Consider the following 23,493-nt stretch of genomic DNA (forward strand, 5'->3'; position numbering starts at 1 on the left):
AAGCTGTGCATGCAGCACGCTGCTGGCTGGTGTTCTAGTGCTCTAGCAAGCTGATCTGTTACATTCCTTCCAAACACATTCCAGGCTTCTGTCTTAAACGCAGTATTAATGACCAAGAAAGTTAATTGAGAAGAACACAAATCCCAACATTTGAGTGTCATGTAATGTTTTTACATTAGAGGCAGGTCAATCAGATGAAAGGGCTTCCAATTAGTAAGCTGAAATCCGGCTTTGTCTTTACTGAGGCTATTGTCAGAACCTGGCAGCGATGCTTCATCACCCAGTATCTTGTAATTACATTACTTAATTGGATAGAGAATGGGATTCAAGCTTACTCTTTTTATTTTTTTCCTACCTGGAAAGTTTCAGAAAAGTCTTTCAGGACTGCCACAAGTCTGAAGGGAGGGCAATAATGGAAAGTTGGATTTCACAGACTGCAATTTTAATGCAGGAAGGGAAATTTCATGCTCAAACTTTGTAATTAACAAAGAAAATCTTGGCCCTGATTCTTATATCCATGGAACACGTGGCAGCTCCCTGCTGGCTCTGGGAAGCACTGTGGGAGTCTTGCTACTTCCAGGGTGGTTTTGTTTTTGTTTTTCTCCAGGGTGCTTAATTAGGTGCTTCACTTTAGAGCCTACCTGTAGGTATCCAGTTGTTAAACACTTCAGTTCCTGATTGCAGGGTATGAGAAGGGAAAATGGAGTATCTTACAGTCTTTATTGGTTATTTTTATATGCTAAATAATAATATAAATTCATAAAATAAGGACACTTTAATCAGCCAGCATCTCAAGTACATTTCCAAATAAAACTCTCCACATTCAATTAAGCGTGCCTGAACAGGCCGCCTGGGAGAAGTGAAGCCATTAACAAATACCAGAGACAGTTAAAACAACAACAACAACAAAAGGTGAGTGGACTTTGCTTCATTCCCCTTGCAGTTCTATATTTAAATATGTATTCAGCTCTCTTTCTCCTTGATGGAGTGTCTGCTGTCCTCCTTGTGGACTCTGAGCACCAGCTGAGTTTTCACAACAGGAAGTTGTTCAAAGGTAAGGTGCACAGAGCTGAGAATTGATGGACTGCTGGGTGTATCTAAAATGAGCTGAAGTTTTGAAGTGTTTGACACTTCATGCTGTGAAAGAATCAGATCTGCTTTGGAAGCTAATCCCCATGGATGCGGACAGCTTACCTTTGCTAAAATGGCATCAATCCTCAGGAGCTGTGCTCTGCTATCACTGTTCTCTGTCCAATATGCTGTATAATGAGTATCATCCTTTACACCGGTGTTAAACTGCTTGGTCAAACTTTGAAATATGCAGAGGTGCCAGGGCTTTCAGTGTCAGACTTTCAAGTACTGGAGGGCCCTTACTGCAGCAAGTAGATGGCTGAAGTAGGTGTCATTCAAGGAGAAAATAGAAAAGCCTCAAGAACAATTTTGACTTGAACCCGAGATAGTGTATACTCTTGAAATCAAGTGTGTTTGGAAAAACCTTGAGGACCTTTATTACTGTATCTAAAAGCTATTTTACAGAGCTTTGATGAACCTTCATCCTTTGGAAAGCAGCTTTGCAAATTCTTGCTGGTTTTTTTCTGTGTTATCAAACGGTACTGAGGAACGCGCAGCTCCCAGGGGAGGCTCTGCCTGCTGTGCTGCTTCACTTTCAGAGCATTTTATCAAAGACTCAATCCAACTCAGGGCTGTAGGACGTAAAACACTTATGCATTCGTGCATAAATGAAGATGGGGGCTGCATGGCCTCCCAGCTCTATCTTGCTCTGCAGTTGGAGAGACTGTGAAGCTAAATGTTCTTGTAAACCTTTTCAAGATGTCACTCAGATACAGAGGAGAAAAGGTTCTGAGGTGGTCTTATCAGTGTGTACCAATATCTTATAGGAGGCAGTGAGAGTAGAGCAGACCCTTCTCTGTGATGCTCAGTGAAAAGATGAGGCAGTGGGCGCAAAATACAGGAAAGTCCATTTAAACATAAGAAGAATCATTTTTACAGTGAAGATGGTGAAATATAGTAACAGATTGCCCAGGGAGGCTGTATCTTTTCCATCCTTGGAGACAGTCAAAACTCTACTGAACGTGGTCCTGAACTTTCTCTTGCGGTTGACCACTGTTGAGCAGGGGATGATCGCCAGAAGTCCCTTCCAACTTCAGCTAACCTCTGACTCTGTGACATGCGCAGAGGAGAGCAGTGTGGAAATGATGATGAAAGATGGACCTGGTGTCAGGAGTTCAGTTTGAGAGGAGCAAATTGCGGAACTTAATTCCAATACAAGTTATAGAAATGTTATGTGCAGGAGTGACTTAAGAGGCAGTTGTGAGTAGGAAGGGATGGGAAGAGAAAAGTAATTATGTGTAAGTGATGACACATGCTGTGAAGGAAAGAAAGGGGACTCTAAGCTCAGTAACTTTTCTGCAGTGGGCCAAAAGGCAAAACAACCAGCAACTGCGGTGCATCTCCTGCAGGCTTCCTTGCCAGCACGACTCATGTCTGATAAGGGAAGAAGTCGTGGTGGAGGTAAGAAGAGTAGTTTATAGTTTTGTTTTCCAGGCAGGTAGTCATGAACTTCTAAGGAAAAAAAAAGCTGGAGTGCTAATAGCTCACACCACTGCATCAAAGCTGACCAACCTGTCACCAACCAGGCTTCACCCAGGCATGTATTCTGGGCTAGGCCATATCTGTGCCACATAACCTTTTGGTTGTGTAAAATGGTTGTGTAAAATCCTGAAAACAATGCTTACCCAACCTACTGAAGGGAAATACCTACCAATGAAACATCTCAGTGAACATTTTTGTCCCATAGTTTTCTGGGGCAATACCTTATGGTATTTTGTTTTTTCTACTGACAGTCCTCATGAGGGACTAGTAAGGATTACATGTAAATAATGGTGGATACTTATCTTCTCTTGTTCCTGAGCAATAAGACACCAGAGGGCCAACATTTCACATGAGTAATCAGTTACTTAAAAAACTGGGCTGGACTTAACAGAAAAAAACGTGCTCTTGAGCACTGGTACAAAAAAACCCCCACAAATATTGAATCTGCAGCCCATCTCTAGCTTTTCATAATTCTTTTTTAATTAACAGAGAGTAGGAACCATTCACACATGACAAGGTAGGCTGTGTGACTTTGCTGCCTGTCTCTGGATATGACACACCATTCCTACCCAGTGCTTGGACGCAGGCAAGTTTCCACCGTGGGAAGCCAGGTGCTTTTGTTGCACGTACTCAGAATTTATGAAATATTAGGGCACACAGAGCTGGGAGATGATGTTAGGCTTATCTCTTGTGCTGTAATCTTTGTCATCCCTGAAACACGGAACGGAATTCAAAACATCATCATCATTTAACATGGTCTTGTCTTCCATGACACATCAATGTTCCTGTTCGACTGGAGACTTTCGGATTCTTAAAGGTGACTGTCATTGCTGGAAAGGCTCAGAGAAATGGACTGTTTGGTGTTTAAGCAAATATGTCACCTGCATTTGTAATTTCATTCAATTGCTCAGCTCTTCTGGTAACTCTCAGGTAATGAGCTGGAGTAAATTGAGAGTTTGCAGGATCCAATGCTCTTAGTCACAACACCGATACTGAGAAATGTATTCCTGTAGGATTTTTTTTTGCATTGTGAATTACGTCTTTGCATACCTGTGGTAAGGGTGTGGTGTGTCCTCTTTAACCTCTTACATCCCTGCAAAATCCTGATATGCAAAATCACAGAATCACCGAATGGCCAGGATTGGAAGGGACCTCAAGGATCATGAAGCTCCAACCCCCTGCCACACGCAGGGCCACCAACCTCCCCATTTCATACTAAACCACACTGCCCAGGGTCCCATCCAGCCTGGCCTTGAACACCTCCAGGGATGGGGCGTTCACAGCCTCTCTGGGCAGCTCTTCCAGCACCTCACCACTCTCAATGAAAAGCAGGAGGAAGTGCTGTTTGCCTGGCTGGAAAATAAGGGCTTTGCTTGGGAAGGGCAAATGCCTGCACATCACTGCAGCTGTCTGCCCAAAAGGGTCACTGCTGTGCAGCCCCTGAAGAAACATTTGAGCTCTGTGGGCTTTCCTTGGTCAGCTGCCCCCTGCAGTGTATCAGATTTATCTGTCTGCAGTTGGTTTGACTGATCACTGGGGACTGCTGTGGTACCCTGGGTTTGTCGGTGCAACACCCTGCCAGCCACAGAAGTACAGGAGTGTAACTACATTACAGTTCAGCTGAGTCTGCTTTACAAGCTCACAGAAATAAAATCAACCCAGATGCTTTCTCCTTAGTTTATTGCCTTTCCACACTACTAACCTAGGCTTTATGTGACAATCCTGACTCCTTGGCAGCACGGAGGGCCTTCCTTATGCGTGTCTTCTTTGCACGGATGCAAACCCTGAATATTATATTTATATAATATTAAAAAACAAAACAAAACAACAAACGTATTGCGAGCCTAAGCAGTTCAAGTATGGAATTTCATGTTCCAAAGTCATTAGAGAAGTCAAATGCAGAATCTGTAGGAGGTTAGCTCAGTATCCTTGTGTAGGAGAAGATTGCAGATGCTGTAGCTGCAAAGTGGAGCCTTCATTTAGAGCAGCAGCAGCAGTTCCAAACATGACTTTTACTGGTGCTGTGCATTTGTACCAGTAATTTGCACTAGGTTGGCTTTATCTGTGTGATCTTACTGGTCCTTGTGTCCCTAATCTGAACGAAGCACGTACTCAGCTAGTTTCATGAAGTCCTTACAAGCTACTTCACAAGCAAATATTAATATGTAGTAAGCTAAGCTTAAGGATCATGTGATTCTTTAGATGGTAAATCTGGTGGCTCAGAGTTGTACACATATTTGGCAGATTATCGGTTTATCACTCATGGCTAATCTTCTAGAGAAGTGTGGCTTAATTCCTTTTGTTAACTAATTAAAAAAACAAAGAGAAGTTAAAGCTGCATTTAGACTATTAAGACATATATCACTCACTCAGTGGTCTGTGCAGTTGGTATGAATGTATAATTAGTAACTCTGTCTAAATATGAAGGATAGTCACATGTTGTAAGCCATCAAATGTTGACGTGGGCTTGGGATTCAGGGTCAAGTCAATATGAAAATATGAATATAAACCAAGTCATGCTTTTCAGAGTAAATTCTCCAGCCTCAGACCTACCTGCCTCGTGTCTCAGCAGCCTGCTTGTGGAACACACAGGTTGATAAAGGAGTCTCAGAGCACCTTTGCAACCAAAATTGCCCTTAGAACTCATAGCAGTCACTTGGCATGGACCAGGCGTCCCTAAGACAACTGAGCTGGGAGCCCGCATGCAGCAGGGCTGTGCTTGTCATCCTCTTTGGAGCATACAGTTCTGATATGACTGATATCCAAAGTAAAGGCATAAATACATTGTTTGATGTAATAATTATGTTTCAAAAACCTTTATTTGCTAGTGCTGACCTAGAGAAAAAGGCACAGAAGTCTCAAGGCTGCTGATCTTAACCTATGGAAATGGAATAAGCACAGGTGCTGAAAGCTAAGGCTTTTTCAATTTTCATGCCCGAGTGAGAAGTGTTTGCTCAGATGAACAAATTACAGAAGAGCTCCAAAGTAATGCAGAAAGGAATGAGGTTCTTCAATATATACCAATTTCTGCTTGGGGAACAGTGAAATTCAGTCCACAGTGCCCTGTCTCGGCTGCCTGTGCTGCTTTTGAGGGCAGATAATGTGGAGAAGAATTTGGCTGGTGTCAGCCCTTTTTGTCTCACTAAATGACCGAGAGTCCTGGGGTAAGCAAAGAGGGTAAAGCATGTGGGGGAAATTGTAATGCAGAGGAAATGGTAGAAGTGTTCTGCTCCAGCTATGGAGAACAGAGCTTCCTGTGTGAGTAATACCTGACGTTCCCATTTGTTTGTGGCAGTTGTAATATTCACATACAAAAAGAGAGAGAAACACGTGTTTGGGTGTATGGGTCTCTATAAATACACACACAAATAGCAATTGTTTATATTGCATACATGCTGGTTTGGGGATCAGTTTCTGAGTGGTTTGTGGTATGGCAGTGGCTCAAATGAGTAGCAGTGTAAGAATTTAGGAGTTGTTTTTTTGTTTGTATTTTCTTTTCCTATGTGAAAAATGGAAAGATTAGGAATCTCTTTGAAAGGAGCACTTTCTGTCTGCAGGAGATACCCAGCTATCCTTGTTCAGAGATGACAAAGCTTAAGTTTTGTCTGATTTATTGGAGATGGAATACTGAGGGCTCTAGCTTACTGAAATGAATTACTGCATAACTTTGTTGTGTAAGTACCAAGCAAATGTGTGCCAGGCAAAAATCCAGAGATCTTCCAGTATGATAAGAAGAAGCATTGGCTTTGTAGTCTTACAGCACTCTAAAACAAGACACAACACAGAACTGATGATTTATAATTCCTTAATATCATTTCAGATTTTTAACGTTGTGCCTCATCATTACACGTGAGTAGCTGCACTACCCATCTATATATCCATAGACACATAAGCTCAGAGTGGAGATAACATCCGTGTCTGTATGTAGATTTTGCTTTTATAAGATTGCTTTCGTTGCAGTCTGAAGTCAGAATCTCATGCTTTAATTTGGACATCTGCTCTTCAGAGAATAGTCAAGATATTTGGAGCACATAAGCATGGAATAAGCCAGAGAGGGTGAATGGAGGAGGAATGAGGGGAGAGGAGCAAATACATCCCTTTTTGCAGATGATTCCACTGATTCAGAACTCTGTTTTGGTGCTGCTGATGGAAACAAGTGCCTCTTTGCCACCATAGAAAATCTTCCCACAATGTTCCTGAATTAAGAAGGTTTGAAAAGAAGCTTTTAACAGCATCATTTGGGGGGGATCTCTGTGCAGTGCGTGCCTTGGGAGCGATCCTGGCTGGCGAGCCCAAACCTGGGGCATTTTTGTGTAGGCATTTCAGATTGGAGGAACATCCAGTGTTTGTGAATTTGCCATTCTACAGGTGTAACTGGTGCTGGCTGTGTACCCGTTCCGGGTCCGACAGATGACAGCTTTGCCTGTCACATGCTTGTGATCCAGGTTTGAATCTCTTAGGAAACCAAAAACAGCCTCCAGACCCCCTGCTTTCTAATTCTGCATGACTAAAGTCATTCAGCATGTTATAAATACTGCTGCTCATTCCAAACACACCAGGTACCTGTGCACATATCGTTGTCAGCGTATTTCTGCAGTAATGTGCAGTGGTTTAGCGTTGGGCAACTGGCACAAATTAAAAAGCTTGAGTCACAGCCTTGCCTTTTCTGCATACACCCACGTGTATCTGTTACATCCGTGCTGCCTATGGGAGGAATGTGAATTGCAGCAGCACTGCAAACGCCCTGCCAGCAAACAAGGAACTTGCACACACTCAGAAAATGGGTATCGGTGCAAAATCTGCGTCAGAAGAAGAGGAAGCGGGGAGTACAGTGAAGCGTTTGTTTGATGTGGCTGTAGGGGTCACTAAGAGACGTTTTTCTACCAGGGGATTACTGTGCAGACAACAGTGAAAATATGTCAGTGGTAAATGTTGGTGTGCTTTGTGACTGAGGCGTGCATCTTGATGTTTGGGTGACATTTTGCATATTTGTGAATGAAAGCCCCGTGTTCTGGCTCAGTTTTTGCCACAAGGCACAAAATCAGTCATTTTCCTGCAATTCACCCGTAATTGCTCATTATTCTTACAGTACTTTCATGTTTAAGGACATCTCATAATCCCCACTGTTCTTTGCAAATGATCTATAGCATAATACCAATTAGTTGAGGATTTCTAGTGACTGCATGTGTAGAAATGGGTTCCCTGCACACAGTTTTCTGCGATGGAGTGTCATGTAATTTCTGCACCTGCAATTAGACTGAATGTAGCCCAAGCTGCTTATATCTCTAAGAACTTTGATTGTGCTCGTGTATCAGGGCATCATGTATTTAGGCATCAAAATATCGTGCCCTATGCCTCCAAACAGCAGCACACAGAAAATGGCAAGTGTCTCAGAAGAGGATGGCTTGAAAATCAGATCCCTGCACTTTGCAGAACTGTTGGCTGAAGTGGGGTGACAGGCCACGAAGACAATTCTATTAGATGAGCAGTTCCCTTTTGTCCATTTAAAAAAAGACCGTGTTGTACTGAACACGAAGTCCCTCCCCTTGTTCTGATGGGTTATCATTTACCTGGAAGAGCAAATAATTCTTTGGGCAGCTTAATGGTTTTGGAGCCCGCTCAGCTGCCTTGTGACACTGAATCTTTCACCTGCTGGCCATAAATGCTGAGCACGCTGATGTTCCAGTGCTCAGGTGTTCAGGTAAAGCTCCTGTCTTATCTCTTCATAACTGTGTGCAGCTTGGCTTGGATTGGAACCCGAGGTTTCTCAGAAGTGTTCAGAGCTGGCTTAGTCTGTCTTCCTGCTGCAAGGTGAGGATTTATGCTTTTCACAAGGAAAACAGAGAGAGTGGTGCTTAGCAGCTTTGGAAATCCTCCTTCACTCCAAAGCTTCTAATCGAGGAAAAAATCAAGAGTTTGGGGTATTGCAGGTTCAGCTCCTTCATAGTTTTGAAGAGCCTTCAGAATCTGGCCGGTGTTAGCTCGTGCCCTGCCATGTTGGAGGCTGTAGCTGTGCTTGCAGGTATTGCCTGTCCTGGAGCCCAGCAGCAGGATCTGTTACGCTCAGCTGCCTCCCCACAGCTTGCTGTGTCTGGGCAGTGCTGCTGGTACTCAGACTTGACATCCTGAGAACAAACCGAGAGTCCTCCTGTCTTAGAATACTGAGTGTGATGGGACCATTATGTATTATTGCTTTTATTTCACGCCTATAAATCTTCACAAAAAATATAATCCCTTTCCTCCTCAAAAAGAGACAAATGAAAAGAATCGGAGGCTTTAAACAATGTGTACAATTGTGTCACTTTCCAGTCGCATGGACTTCTGTCTCCATAACTGGGCAACTTTCACTGCTCTCTGTCCTGAATTCAGAACTATAATGAGAGACATTCTAAGGTGGTTTATTTTCTTTTTTCAGTATTTCTGGCTTCTTGTGCTCTCACGGGGTTTGGTTGGCATTGGTGAAGCAAGTTACTCAACTATAGCTCCAACCATCATAGGAGACCTTTTCAACAAAAACACCAGGACCCTTATGCTGTCTGTTTTCTATTTTGCAATTCCTCTTGGCAGGTAAGTGACACAAGGCTTTTTTTCATCCGTTTTTGATTTAAAGTTAGCTCACACAAATCTTCTGTTGCCAGAAATGATGGTAATTCTGTCTTTGGTTGGAATGGTTTAGACAGGAAAATATTGTCAACCATGACTACTTAGTTGCATTTGATTCCTTTTCTATCCATGTTACTTATTCATGTGTGAAATAAGTGGGAAGTACTGTTTTTTACAGCAATTAGGGGAAAATATTTTAGCTGACTTTCCTGGAACATTATTAAACCAGGCTATCAATTTGAATAAAATCATATTTGTTCTGAATTGTTGCTTCAGTTCATCTGAGTTCGAGGCCTCTGTTAGTCAGTGTCGTTCAGGTTGCTGTGAAATCAAGATCTCATGAGACACAGGGCTGTGTTGTCAAAAGTGAGCAAATGGATTCCTGCTTCTGCCTGAAGATCTGAATATCTGTGATTTCAAGAGGAGTGTGCTTCATTAACACAACCTATTTTAGTTTAAACGCAAATGCTGCATAGCCTCGAATTTTGCCAGTCTGAGTCTGTAAATGTGACTAAGCCAGTCTTGCTAGTTGTAATAGCGGTGGCCAGTCAGTTTTAGTGCTGTTACCACTGACACAGCAATTAAAAGAAATTCTTAAATCTAGTATGGACAAGGCTGAAAAGACAAAATGTGGTGATTGTTCACACTTCTGTGCAAGCAGCGGAGCACAGCCAAGGCAAAGATGCCTGGTGGAGCCACAGACAAGCTCAGATTTGGAGTAATCATTTCTTGGCGCTTTCTTTCAATTGACTTCCCTTATCAGCCCAATGCGGTGTCTGATTGTTGGGACAGGAGGGATTCTGTGACTTTTATTTATTTGTTAAAGAATGGCTGGCCTGCTATCGTGAGGTTTGGAGGCAGAGTGGTTTCACACAGTTCGCAGCTCGATTCCCAGAGGTGAACAGCTTCCTGTGCAGAAGTGGCACCAAGTGTTCATTTCCAGTAGGGAAAACCTGGGCAACGGTTTAATCCCATCAGTTCAGGGAACAATTTATTTAGGGTGGTGCATTTACAAGTCAGAGCAATTAGTCTTGCTATAAAACTCACAAACATCCTTTTGTTCTTGAGGAAAAAGAGATAGCCAAGACATAAACTGATGAAAAGAATATTTTCCCAAGCAGGGAAATACCAGGGGTGCCAAATATTTACATTGAGAATTCAGTGAGCTCTGGCTAGCAAGAAGTGACAAATATTCATCTGTTAAACACCAAATATAGAATGGAAGCTGGGATCCATGGTTTGATTTCTGAAAATGGTTTGATTTCTGTAAATAGCAGTTTTGGACACATTATAGATGGCAACTTCCAAAACTTCACAGACTGTTCAGTAAAGGCATGTGATTGCTGACATCTGCCTTTTGGTAGCCCTAGAAACTTTTAGCCAAGGCAGTACAGCAACAGATGCAGCAGTTTTGAAAGAATGATATCCATTTTTGTTCCATTGACTTTTAGAGAAACTTGGTTTCATTCACCTCTACCCAGTCTCTTGTGAGCCACCTTCTGTTACCACAGCATCATCCTTAGCATGGAGCTAAAGGTTCTCTTGCTCCTTTATCTTCAGACTGATCTGATTTTCTCCCATCTGACTGTCTTGCATATTCCTCTTAGTTTTTCTTCTAGGTGTATAAAAAATGCTTACTTCATGGGCAGTTTGCACCAAGTGCTATTGAATAACAAGAAAAATTGTGTTAGAATGTGATGTGTCCTTGAAAGGCACTTCTCAACTGAAAGCCTGAATGTAAAATTATAAGTATTAGTATTAGTATAATAAGTATATATAAGTATATAGTATATATAAGTATATAGTATTCGCATTAGTGCACAGAAAGGAATGATGTACAAATTGAATTATGAAATAAATTCTTTTTAAGCCTTTTTGAGGGGATTGAAAGGTCAGTTATGAACTTGAGATCAGTGCCCAAATTTCCATGAGATTTCAGGTTTTTCAGACCGAGGTGCTGAGAAGAGTTATATTCCCTCTGTCCCTTCCTGCAGCAGCAGAGAGACTAGCAAACGCAATTGGTTGTGACTGTTTTTATCTTCGTGTAAGAACAACCATGACTGTGGTACTCCTTTAAAACTCTGACCAACTCTTTTCTGTGTATTACTTGCAGTGGCTTGGGATACATCACTGGATCAAGTGTGAAGCAGGTTGCTGGAGACTGGCACTGGGCGTTGCGGGTAAGCCAGTCTCTTGGCATGGCATTTGTGTGTGGATATCCCTTGTTAAACTCATGATCTGGAGCAGCCACAAGAAAAAATGCTACCTGGCATTTTGTTTTTTCAAAATCCTTTAGTTCTTCGTTGATCAAAATAGCTTGAAATTCAAGATGTTCCCAGAAATGCAACAACTTTTATTTTTGCTTTTAAAACCACTTTCATTCTTCTTCCTCAGTAAAATTATAGATTGCCAGCACTCTGAATCAACATTCAGTAATCACTACCCTGGCCTTGGGGAACCTTTGTCTAAATTCATAGAGAGATTTACTAAGTCTTACATATCAATTTTGATAATATCTTAATAACAGTTGTATCAATTAATCAGGGTTAGGGAGAGAAGAGTTCTATCACGCATGTCCTCAACCGTTTATTAGTTACGCTAAAGGATGGGAGCTTACACCTGTGGATATTAAGTGCATAGCAGAGGTATTTTCTAAGCATGTGAGACAGGTCTGTGTTTTTGGCTCATTGTACTTGTTTTTCTTCCCGCTGGGAGCAAGAATTTTCCAATCACTCTATTATTAATCAACCATGATTTCTTGATGAGGATGGGGAGATGAGGCATTGGCCTTAAATCAACTCCACAGTCTTTCTGTCCGCTGCTGTCAAGAAAGTCTGAGAATGGCTTCCTGCTTTGAGGAAAAAACATTTTGTTCCAGTTTCCGCCTGTTTTTCTGCCCCGAGACAGTCAGCTTCCTTCTATTTTAACCTCTTGGGACCTTGATAAATGTGTTGAAAAGATAATGCACTCCTATCACATACTCCAAACAGATCCTGCACACAAAGATGTCTTGAAAGAGCTGACAGGAAGCAGCCCAGCAAAACTGTTCTCTGACCTTTGTCAGTTTGGGTGGCACGTGCCCCAGTAGGTTGCATTCTCTGACTTTGGCACTTCATGAAGATGATGAATCTCATGAATCTCAGGCTGATAGCATTTATAACAGCAGGTGATGAAATAAATGTGTTCCCATCTCAAGCAAATGTTACTTTCTGTGACACGGTCCATTGCCTCTCAAGCAAGGGTAAGCAAAGCCAGGAAAGCCTCTGTGAACAGTTCATCTGCACCGAGGAGAGTGGGGAGTAGTTTCCAACTGTGAACCTGAACTGAAAAAAAATTAGGTTTGATAGCCTAAAACTTCAGACCAAGAGAGTGCCTGCCTCATTCAATAGCAGAAATGCTTGAAAGTTAAAATAAACTTTTGAGTGAAGGGTCAGCACAAGGAAAGAGAATCTCCAAAATCCCTCATTCTGGTCAGTGGATGATGATGAAATTGCACTGTTGGACCATTGTGCATCTGTCAGTAAAACTGAAATGTTTATGCAAAGAAGTCATCAGTAGGGTCTTTCTCTTCAGTTGAAGTCTCCATAGTTAGTCTGCAAGGCTGTACCCTTATGGGGTCATGATTTCCACGATAAATGGCACATGGATGCACGATTCCCTGAGTGTGCAAAATCATGGGAACCTATAAGACAAGCTGCACACATCCATGGTGGTTGCTTGGGATAGGAGTGCATAGTTCTTTTAGTCAAACTACACAAGAAAGCTTCCTGACATCAGCATGAAACAATCCCTGTCCTTTTGGCAATCATTGTACTCTTGCACGATGTAGTAGATTCCTCAAAGCAGTGCTTTCCTCTGTGATGTCCTGTGGCCTCCAAGTCTGAGGGAGATAAGGAATGATCTGTGTATCAGCGAGCTGGGGAAGGACACTAAGGCAAATGACAGCTTAGTCTCTGGATCTAGCTGTAATGTCACTGTTTTAATGGAGCTTTACTGAGTACTGATGGATATTGTCTTGTCAGAGGAGTGAGCCTTCAGATAAAAATCCTGACTTTCCATCAGGATGATTTTTGTCTTCCGCTGGCTCCCCTGGAAGAGCTGCCCTGGTTTTGTCTTCTGTAGATATATAATATCACTCTATATGTAAAGACCATTCTCAGGTCATTACTGGAAGCATAGTTTTTGGAACAGGAACTTTATTTTGGAAGTGACGTGTATGGAGGAGATGACAGCTCAGTGAAAATGCACGTTTCTGTTTTTCCAACAAATTGTCAATTTCAAAGCAAGAATCACATTCATTGTAAAACATGGGAAATGTTTGCATTTTTGTTCAGCGATTGAGAGAAAGGACTGGAAACTAGGAAACCTAACCCTCGAATGTGTCATTTTCCTAACCTCCAGCTTGAATTTTCAATGATTCTTAGTCTGCTGCTCATTGAGGAAGTCACTGAAAGTTGCCTGATAATGTGAAACCGTTGCAGGGTGGAGGAACATGGTAAGGGATGCATGTCAAGCAAGGATTTTCACAGGCGACAGCCTTCCCACAACCAGAAATCTTTCACTTGGCCTTATTGACCTGAAAATAAGTTGGTCTCTTTGTCTACCAGGTTTCCAAAGAGTTAAACATAATTCAGAATGTCGGTACATTAATAACACGGATAAATACCTTAATCAGGGTATTCTCAAAGCTTCATGCTTGCAGAGTGAAATAAGAGAGTCCAGGGAATGACAGGGAGAAAGGAAGGGAACAGATGCCTCAGTGTGCTTGCAGATTCACACTGGCTGTAAAGAACTGGGGTGCTGAAACGAAACGAATGTGATCTGTTTCTTACTGATGAGTCCAAGCAAACACTGCTGACTTCCTGTGCTAATTCCCTGTTTCTTTCATGCAGGTATCTCCACTCTTAGGAATGATAACAGGCACACTCATCTTGATATTTGTACCTGCTGCTAAAAGAGGAAATGTTGAACAACTTGGGGGACAGCTGAAGGCTCGGACCTCATGGCTAAGAGACATGAAGGCACTGATTAGAAAGTAAGAGCACTCTGCTAAAGCATGCTTTGCCTCTGCTGCTTAATCTAAACATCACATGCCCTGTACTTGTTAACATTGTGAGCCTGGAAAAGGGCAACATGCAAGAAATTGCAGAAAATTTGATCTGTTGGCCTAGAATGAAAAATTACAGGTACATTTTCACTAGATGTTGACTGTGCTGACAAAGGTGGATTCCAGCTTTTGCTGTAACATTTCTAAGATGAGCATCTTAGAGTCTGCTTTGTTTGGCTCATCTTTCAGTCTGATTAAGGCTTTTGAAGTATAGAAATTGCTGTGTTCCTGTAGCAATTGTAGTGCCACTGTTGTTCAAATGTTTAGATTCTTTTTATGTTTTGAAAGATGTACTCTGCCGTGTGAGAGAAAGAAAGTTCAATGCCAAAACAGCTTAAGGGGAGAAAATACAGAAAAGCTTCTACTAAAGTTTAGTACAAGTTTAAATATATATGTTTACATAACCAAAAGTGAGTGAATAGATGTGCACACAATGTGGTTGGGTGCTTGTACATTTGCATAGAAGATAACACACTTATGAGCTTTTAAGTAGCTGCCCTTGCTTACACAATGCTTGCTGTTAATGTGCAAATACTTGCATGCATGAATTCAGAGTTACATTGGAATTCTGATGGGAAGCGTGGTGTCTTTCATTTTTCTTAGAACTGCTGGCTATGATATCTTCCTGGTATTGCCAGACAGTATAAAAGGAGTATGAAAAGTGATAATGGGTAATTTATCAGTATTTCTATATTGCTTATTTTGGAGATTTATCCAAGTAGTGATCTTAAATAACATCAATGGGGAGGGAGCGATGGAGCTTATAGTTCCAGCAGACAGTGATGTTGTGGTGATAGCCCTGGATTTCACACATCATGTCTTAGTGATTAAGTACTGATGTTCTCCTGAAAGGGTCCCCTGAAAAGTGGTCCCTTTGAAGCACCCCTGGAGAGTTAAGCACATTATTATCACTAGAACATGATGTATGAATTCCCCGCCTCTTATTCACCCTTCCTTCATACCTCCTGTTAACTCTGTACCTTGGCAGAGGAGGCTAACAACGGGGGAACTCTGTGTTTTGTCACAGCAGAACACTTTCCTTGCTCTTTCAGTTTTCCTTCCAAACCTTCTCTTGGTTTTGCCTCATGTCTCCACAGCCGCAGCTATGTGTTCTCATCATTGGCCACCTCAGCTGTTTCCTTTGCCACCGGGGCACTTGGCATGTGGATCCCCCTCTACCTTCACAGAGCACAAGTTGTGCAGAAGACAGCAGAGACTTGCAGCTCGCAGCCCTGTGGCACCAAAGATAGGTGAGATTCATACACACTGCTTTGAAAAGGCAGGAGAGAGAGTGGGGGCTTATTTACCAGAGGAAATAGGCAATTCTCATGGAGTCAAGTTACTAGAATGTCTGTAATTTCCTGTAGATCCTTGCAACAATGATAGGAAATGCTGGGTTTGTAAACTGAGTTTTATTTCTCTCCTTTTCTTCATTACATGAAGTCATGAAGTCGAACCAAAGGAGAAGTGATGACCTCAGCTCAGTCTTCGTTCCCAGAGTACAGTACAGAAGTAGAAAAGACAGCTGTTTTTGGCTTAGGAAATGCATGGAGGACTGAGAGGATGAGGTCTCTTAAGACCCACACTGCTTTCTGGAATAGCAGTAGAATCAGTTGGCAGGTTGGGGTAGCCAGAGTGGTGGCTGTAATTCAAGACTTGGGCTGGTTCCCCTAAAGGCTGCAGGAACTGCCCCTAAAGGTTTTTATTTCAGTCGGAGGGAGGACCTCACTGTGTTTCATTGCTCTGTATACTACTGAGTATGCTGAGTTTTGCTCAAGTGTGATGCAAAGATCTGGGACGCTTTGGTCTGGATTGCTTGATGTTACCCAGTGGTGTTTTTTCCCAGTTATGTAACATAGCTTACAGTGCATAAGCTGTGAAAAGTAATTCATTGTTTTGTGCCTTACCATGGTGGCACAAAACATAAAACCCTAAAAAAGTTTTTACCCTAGTGAATAAAAGATATGAAAAATTGCCTTTTGCCAGCTCTTTTAAGATTGGGAGGGAAAAATAATGTTAGGAAAACCTTGCTCTAGCTGACACAATCCCATCACAAGTAAACTGCTTAATGGTTTGAAGTAGCATTGAGTAGTGCACCCAGCAGGCAGCCTTACTGTGTTCTGAAAAATGCAGCGAGCAGAAAATCCAGCTCCAGTCAGACTGCCCATCTGCTGTTTACAAAGACAAGTTTTCCACTCCTTGATGACACCTATATTTTGAGCTACCCTGGAGCTACTTCAATGTAATTGCCAAAGACTCTGTTATCTGAGTCATACACATACAATACAGCGAATCCTTGACAGCTACTGCTCTTAAATCTAAATAAACACATTTTGTGTGTGTATTATAATGGCAGAATAATCTGATCAGCCTTCTTTGAAGTAGAAAGATGTTAGAAAGTTGAAGTATGTTGAAAGTCACTGTTATTTGGTTTCTTGTTAGGATTCTTTTCCCTTAAGCTTCCTAGTGTCTCTCTGTCCATGCTTTCCCTTACATGATCAGCGTTCAGGTTATTGCTCCATATTGTTTGTTCATAATTAGCAGTACAAAGTACTAAATAGGGAACTATAAAGAAGGAAGCAGTATGAGCCCTATGCATCTGTGTGTTGATCAATGCCTTTATACAAGGCTGAATTTCATCTGCTGTTTCCTGTAATTTCAAGAAAGGTGCTGAAATCACAAGCCCTCGGGAGGTAGCTCATTTATTTTATCTTAAACTTGCAAAAACAATGTTTTCCATCAGTCAGTTTACCCTAGTAATGTGTTCATAGACCATGTCCATTTGGGGGGACAAATATTTAGAAAAATAACCGACTTTTTGTTTTGTTTTGTTTAATAGCTTGATCTTCGGAGCAATCACGTGCTTCACTGGTTTCCTGGGTGTAATCACAGGGGCTGGGGCAACCAAATGGTGTCGGTTAAAAACCCAGCGGGCTGATCCTCTTGTCTGTGCTGTTGGCATGCTAGGATCAGCCATCTTCATCTGTCTGATCTTTGTCGCTGCCAAGAGCAGCATTGTGGGAGCCTATGTAAGTATAATCCTTTGCATATGCCAGTCTCACTCTTACTCTCTCAACCAAACACCTTGGGTTGTGTGCACTGTTCCCTGCAGGAGTATGGAGAAGCCGATTGTTTTTCCCAATCTCAGTGTTTGTCATTTTCCCCTTGGCATATTGGTGCTGTCTGGGATGTGCTTGGGAGGAAAATGGGATTTCATTCCATTCACTAACTGTCATCAGAATTGAGAACGGGGCATTTAACTCCTGCATGGAAACCCACTGCTCTGTGCCTTTGGGCTCTTCTAGCTGTACCTCCATCCATACCTCAGTTGTTGTCGCCTAATATCTTAGTACAGAGAAATTGGCAGCTTCCCTTACAATTAAGGGTATTGTAGCAGCAGTGATATCAAATCATAATTACGGTATGACTTGTCTGTGGGCAAGCTTCTGGCTACCTGTAAGTACTGTTAATTTCCATAGCTAAATAGCTTGCTACAGACCAACAGTAATTGCCATGTTAGGTCGATTTGTTGTTATCTGTATTAGCTATTAGCATAGCACCTGAAACTCCTCATCACAGCCCAGGAGTACACAATACTTGCTGCTGCACAATTGCAGATTAAAAAAATGTTCACTCCCGGAGTATTTATAAATCTTAGTATATAAAAAGGCATCAGATTGATTCAGAGGAATGTTTTGAAGGGAAAAGGAAAAAATCAGGATAATGTATGATAATACAAAGGGTAGAGATCTAATCTCAGGTTCTCTTCCAGTGTTGTAGAGAGAAGCTTTGTAAGTTCTGAAGGGACAGCCTGTGATGATTTGAGAAGTGGGATAATTTCTGAAAGTCCACATCTAGTTTCCACACAGCAGTGCACACTTCACCGAGCAATAAGAAGTCATTTACAGTCAAACAAGCCACCTACTGCAATGCCTTGCCTCTCTGTTTCTAGCTCTAGTGCAGCCTTATTTTCCAGGTATTTCAGTAGTTGCCATAAAAGAGAACATGAGAGGAAAGAATGGAAATTTAAAAACATTGCGGCGGAACCAAGAATGCTTACTGTGGCTATTTAGAAAGTGTCAGAAGGAGATTCTGGACCTGTAGCTCATGACTAGAACTCACCTTTGATCCAGTGATTAGCAGAAAAATGACCATCACAGACTATCTGTAAAAGGCTGTTTCTGGCTGGCAAAACATGAGCCAGCCCTCCTTTCATTCTCAGCTGTCTCCAAAAGAAGAGATCTGTCAGAACCCTCAGCCTGCCCCTCCTCTCTGCCTCTCTGTAGTCAGACCTGTGATTTTCTCCTTTGTCAGACCTGATGACAGACATGTTCATTTGTGGTGTTTAGTCTCTTTATGTAGAAAGTCCTCCCTTTTTTAAGCTGGAAATACTGTTTTCAAAAAGCATGCAATGAAAGGTGGTTATTGGTCTCATTTTTTATTATTATTTTTTTATCTCTAGACAGCAGCTTTTCAGCTTCCATATTTCAATGTGGAAATATTCTGCATCCTGTAAAGATATAAATGTAGATGGTATTATTTAGCCAGTCTTAGAAACAATTTATTTTATGATGCATGAGCAGTAAATCTAATAAAGAGTCAATGATGTGCAGAGGAAGTAATGCCTCCATGTAGCGGGGTCATAAAGAATATAAGCCTATTTGCTGATGCTGTTAGGCTGATACACACATCTGTTGCAGGTAACACTGCCTCTCTGCAGCCCTTAATATTCTTTCTCTGCTGCTGGAAAAGCAATGCATGTATAACAGTTAAGAGAGTCTAGTTAAAGCACCAAATGGGGAATCAAGATCCGAACTCCCTATAAATTCTGCATGTGACACTGGACATGTTATTTGACTTTATTTTGCCTTTTCATTCCATTCTTCACCCCACTGAGAGAACAGGTCTGTTTTGGAGCTACCAATGTCTTCTAACACAAGGTATTGCCATGGCTGTGCTATATATCAGCTGAAGTGACTTTTCAAGGCCAGATTCAAACATGAGCCCTTGTTTTTCCTTGCTATGCAATGCTGTTATGATCTTACAGACTTCAAGAGTGTTGAATTACCTTTGATTTCACTTGGAGACCTGTTCTGCAGAGTTGTGTGGTAGAGCAGTGTCTCTACAGTACTGGGGAGCAGGTTGTCAGAGTTCTTATCCAATCTTTTTGTATTAGTCTAGTAAACTATTGGCAGTAGTAGAGTGCTTGGAATAAAAAAACATTCTGTGTCATTTAGCTGCCCAGACTTTCGTATTTCTATCTTTTACTGTCTTTGCTGTATAGTCCAATCAGTTCTTACCCTGTTTTCCTTGCAGTGTGTGTATTTATGTTTTGTATTCCAGCTCCTTTAAACAGCTATCTGTAAATTTTTAGGTCTCGCTCTGAAATATGTACCCTTTGAAATGTTGATTTTCAAACCTGTCTCTTGAAAGCCATTAGCTGTGGGCATCACTGTGTCACACTATCAGACATTTCAATGGTCTTTTTTATCCTGTTTTAAATCTCCAAGTGATTAGAGAGGGACCTTTTGCCTTTTTCTTTTCAAAGTTTTGACTTTGTTCCAACTTTCTGTTGTACCTGGATTTCAGTATCTTTCTCAATTCCACAAAGTCATTTCACAGTCTGTCAGAGACATCTGCCAAGCAAAGTCCTTGCAGTAGAGCTTTTAGAGCACCAGCTCCAGGGAGCTTTCTCTTGACATGGTGACTTATCTTCTTCCAACACATCTACATTGCCCAGTGATGGGATGGAGTTAGGCTTGCTTCAAATTCAAAAGTACATGAGGACTCCCTACCCACCGTTTCGAGGAGAAATTCAAATAGTGAAGGTTGAGACAGATGCATGCTTTGCAAATAGCCATGCAGGGAGTTTCTAACCTACTTCAGTCTTGCTGCAAGAACTGCTGGTGTGACAGCTGTGAAACCTACTTTACTTATCATTTTTTGAAATCAGGATTTGCTAACTCTGATCACTTAAACAGGAAGAGTCCAGGGAGACTGAGCTTACATTGGCTCATCAAAGATGAACAACTGCACACCGAATGGAGATGGTGAGAGATGATACAACAGAGCTGGACTCAGAAAAGGATGTATCTCTCAAGCCAATATCTCAGTGGTAAAAGAGAATTCTAAAAATGTGTGAGGAGTCGATTTCAGGTGACAATTTCAGGAGTTACTGATCTGTTGGAGGCTGTCCTGTTTGCAGTAAGCATTCCTAGAGCCTTTCTGCAGCAGAAATGCCACATGTCCCTCTTTGCAGTGGGTGAACTCATTTTTACAAATCCTCATTAGCAGCTGGCTTTTTTTTAGTGTCACTGTCTTTTCTCCTAATTTTTGATCTTCATTTTGTTCCTCTTTTTCTTTAATCCACATGAGATGTGTTTCACAGACACATGTTGGGTGAAATATACAGTGAATGATTCAAGTCCGTTGCTCTGAAATTTATAATATTTCAGTGATTCATAAGACTCATGCTGAAATGCCACAGAAGGGAGAATTTTTACTTGCTGTGTGTAACTCTGTGTGTGTGTGTGTAACTCATATCATCTTCAGGCAAGCAGCTGCCTGTTTGCAATATTTTTTGAACAGGCAGGGCACATTGATGCCAGAATCGAGATAGCATCTTTCTCAAGCTCAATTAAATCTACCCAGTTGCAGAATTCCAGCAACAGTAGCTGCAGAGCTGTGAGAAGGCAGATTTCAGTGCAGGTCAAGAGAGCTCACCTGGGGAACTCTTATGCCCTTCCTACATAGCACATAGCGTCAGTTTCTGTCAGTGCCTCATTCGTGGGATCTGTCTTAGCTCAGCAGCTGTAATTCCCAGTGAGAACCTTTCAGAGCACACCAGTGGATAGTGGGAAAATGGGAAGAGAAGATTTCCTAGCTCACCAGCTGGACTGTAAAGACCGGCTCCGGCACCATCACAGAGGAAACAGATCCAGTCACAGTAAGGAATAGGAAGGGGGGATGTATGGGAAACAAAAATAATTTTAGAAACAAATAGAGGAAGCTTTCTGTAGGTGAATGCGTAAGTCGTTCTATATAAAGCAAACTGTTCCTGGCAGTGACATGAGGGATGGAGGGGTTTAGGTTTAGGTAATCTTAACTGGTGGGGGGCAAAAGCAATTGCTGAAGTCACAGCGAAACCGTATCTTCCTCTTCCCAGCCCAGACTGCTCCTGTGCAAGCTACAGGGTGCAAGCAACTGGGAGTGGCAGAGCCTGGCACAGCTCACAGGACAGCCACAAAATGTACACATGTGGACGCTTTCATCAGAGCTGAGCTGTGTATTTTGTTCCGTTGGTGTGTCGTACCGTACTCAACAGAACATAAGACTGTTAAAAGGGAAACTTTCAGTACCCCGAATCCAAGCCTCCATAGCTATTAATCTCCAGTTCCCCGTAGGGGTTCCAGGTGTAATGTTTTCTCTCTGGATGCTCCCCCTTCGTCCCTCTCCCCCAAAAAAGTGCCTCTGTGTGTTAGCTGGGCAGAAACAGCCTTTGGAGGAGATGTGGTAAAGGGTTTTGATTGCTTTCTTCATGGATAGGGAGCTGGTTCTAGTGAGTCTGATTGTTTAAGCTGTGTTTCATCTGTGCGTTCTCCTCTTTAGAATATATAAAGGATGGAAACATTGTGTGTGGAAGATTTTATTTCCTTGTCTGTTGAACTTAATTTTCTTTGTTAAATTGTTACAGCATAAAAGCAAAGGATTAAATTTGTTTATCCTGATGATGATCACTTCCAGTTCTTCACCTTCTGTAACTGTTTGCAGAACCATTTAATGAACTGCATCAGGGAGCTGATTTTTTCAGAGCCCCTCTTCTTCTATCTCCCCTATGGCAAATAGATTCTTTACCCCATCTGTTTCTGATCTCAATCCCTGCTTGGCTTTGTTGTGCACAACAAAAAAGGCTGTTTGAGGTTGGCATTAAGTGAAGAAGGAGTGCTGGAGGTGCACAGGGTATGTGATGATTGTTGATACCACAGCAGCTCAAAAGAAGCTCTCATCTCACTATCTGCTTAGGACTTTCAGTGTAGCTTGTTGAGTCTCTCCATAGCATCAAGAATTGCAGTTCACTGTAAGGCACTGATGTTGCAATCTCCATACCTAAGCCTTTTCTTGTGTGTGCACAGGTATTACTAACATAAAGCTTAAGTTGTTAGAGTGGCTAGACTTAAAAAAGCTAGACTCAAAAAGGGCAACAATATGCTAGCAGGAGAAGGTGGGAACCCTGCAGTCAGTGGGCAGAGAATCTCATTTAGTTTGCTACAGAGTTTAACACGTAGCTTGATGAAAATGACTGTTTTGAGCAGCTTTGGATTTTTTGTCTTTTCTAACTGGCTTTTTGAATGATTTAAATGTGGAAGTCCAGGGCTGACTTTTATGGTTGGCTTGTCATGTTCATCTGTTACCAGAGGTATCTGTCTTGTATTTATCTGCTTTAGAGATCATAAACAGTTGACACTAATGAAGTTACAGGCCAGCCCTCTCGGGGCTCAAATAAACATCTGTAGATTTCTAACACTCAGGATAAACCACAACAGTAACCAGAAGTGCATCATGTACAGAAGAATCCTTTGAGTAGGTTTCAGACAAATAAGCAACAAAGGGAAGTTTGTGACAGGTTATTTTTCCCTTAAATGTCAAGTGAATAAATCTTCTCCTTTTTGTGTGTTTTGTTACAACAGATTTGCATTTTTATCGGAGAAACTCTTCTGTTTTCAAACTGGGCTATCACAGCAGACATACTAATGGTGAGTGCACTTTGGAATAGCATCCTTCTCTTCTGTGAGCCAGAGCAGTTTGTCACCTTGCAAGAACAACCTGTAGTTTAAATCTTCTTCCAAATGCCTAGTCCATAGTTCAGCCTATTCTGTTTTGCTTTGTTTGTTTATTTGCTGAAAAGTAAATGGAGAGAAAGATAAAGCACTTCTCCTTTTGCTTTGTTCTGAGCACCAAGGTGAGGCATTGTCCAAAAAAGGACACTAATTACTGGATACAACTCGTCTCCCCAAATTGTAAGAATTTGCACAAAACTGTTCATTAAAGAACACAGCCAGCATTTCCTAATAGTCAGCACACTAGTGAATTTTGTTACCAATAATCCAGCTTTGTTCTGTAATAGGAAATCCTTCCCTCCCTCCCTCCTCTGACCACAAAGACAGCCAGCT

At 41.8% G+C, this 23,493-nt stretch overlaps 1 protein-coding gene across 3 annotated transcripts in view; it reads left to right on the top strand.

Moving 5' to 3' along the window:
- Positions 1-23,493, top strand: part of LOC125703064 (sphingosine-1-phosphate transporter SPNS2-like) — a 122,700-nt gene that overhangs the window by 64,535 nt on the left and 34,672 nt on the right. For 2 of the 3 annotated variants that reach the window (XR_007380757.1, XM_048967048.1), the window contains exons 4-9: positions 9,029-9,180; positions 11,330-11,396; positions 14,109-14,251; positions 15,421-15,573; positions 17,163-17,352; positions 23,011-23,076. Coding sequence is in view for 1 of the 3 variants with exons in the window: in XM_048967048.1 (XP_048823005.1) it covers positions 9,029-9,180; positions 11,330-11,396; positions 14,109-14,251; positions 15,421-15,573; positions 17,163-17,352; positions 23,011-23,076 (771 nt within the window). In the remaining 2 variants the exon portion in view is untranslated. The remainder of the gene's footprint in view (positions 1-9,028; positions 9,181-11,329; positions 11,397-14,108; positions 14,252-15,420; positions 15,574-17,162; positions 17,353-23,010; positions 23,077-23,493) is intronic. The other variant, XR_007380758.1, reaches the window with a different exon arrangement.

Source organism: Lagopus muta, chromosome 20, assembly GCF_023343835.1.
Source record: "Lagopus muta isolate bLagMut1 chromosome 20, bLagMut1 primary, whole genome shotgun sequence".
In the NCBI taxonomy this organism is placed as follows: Eukaryota; Metazoa; Chordata; class Aves; order Galliformes; family Phasianidae; genus Lagopus; species Lagopus muta.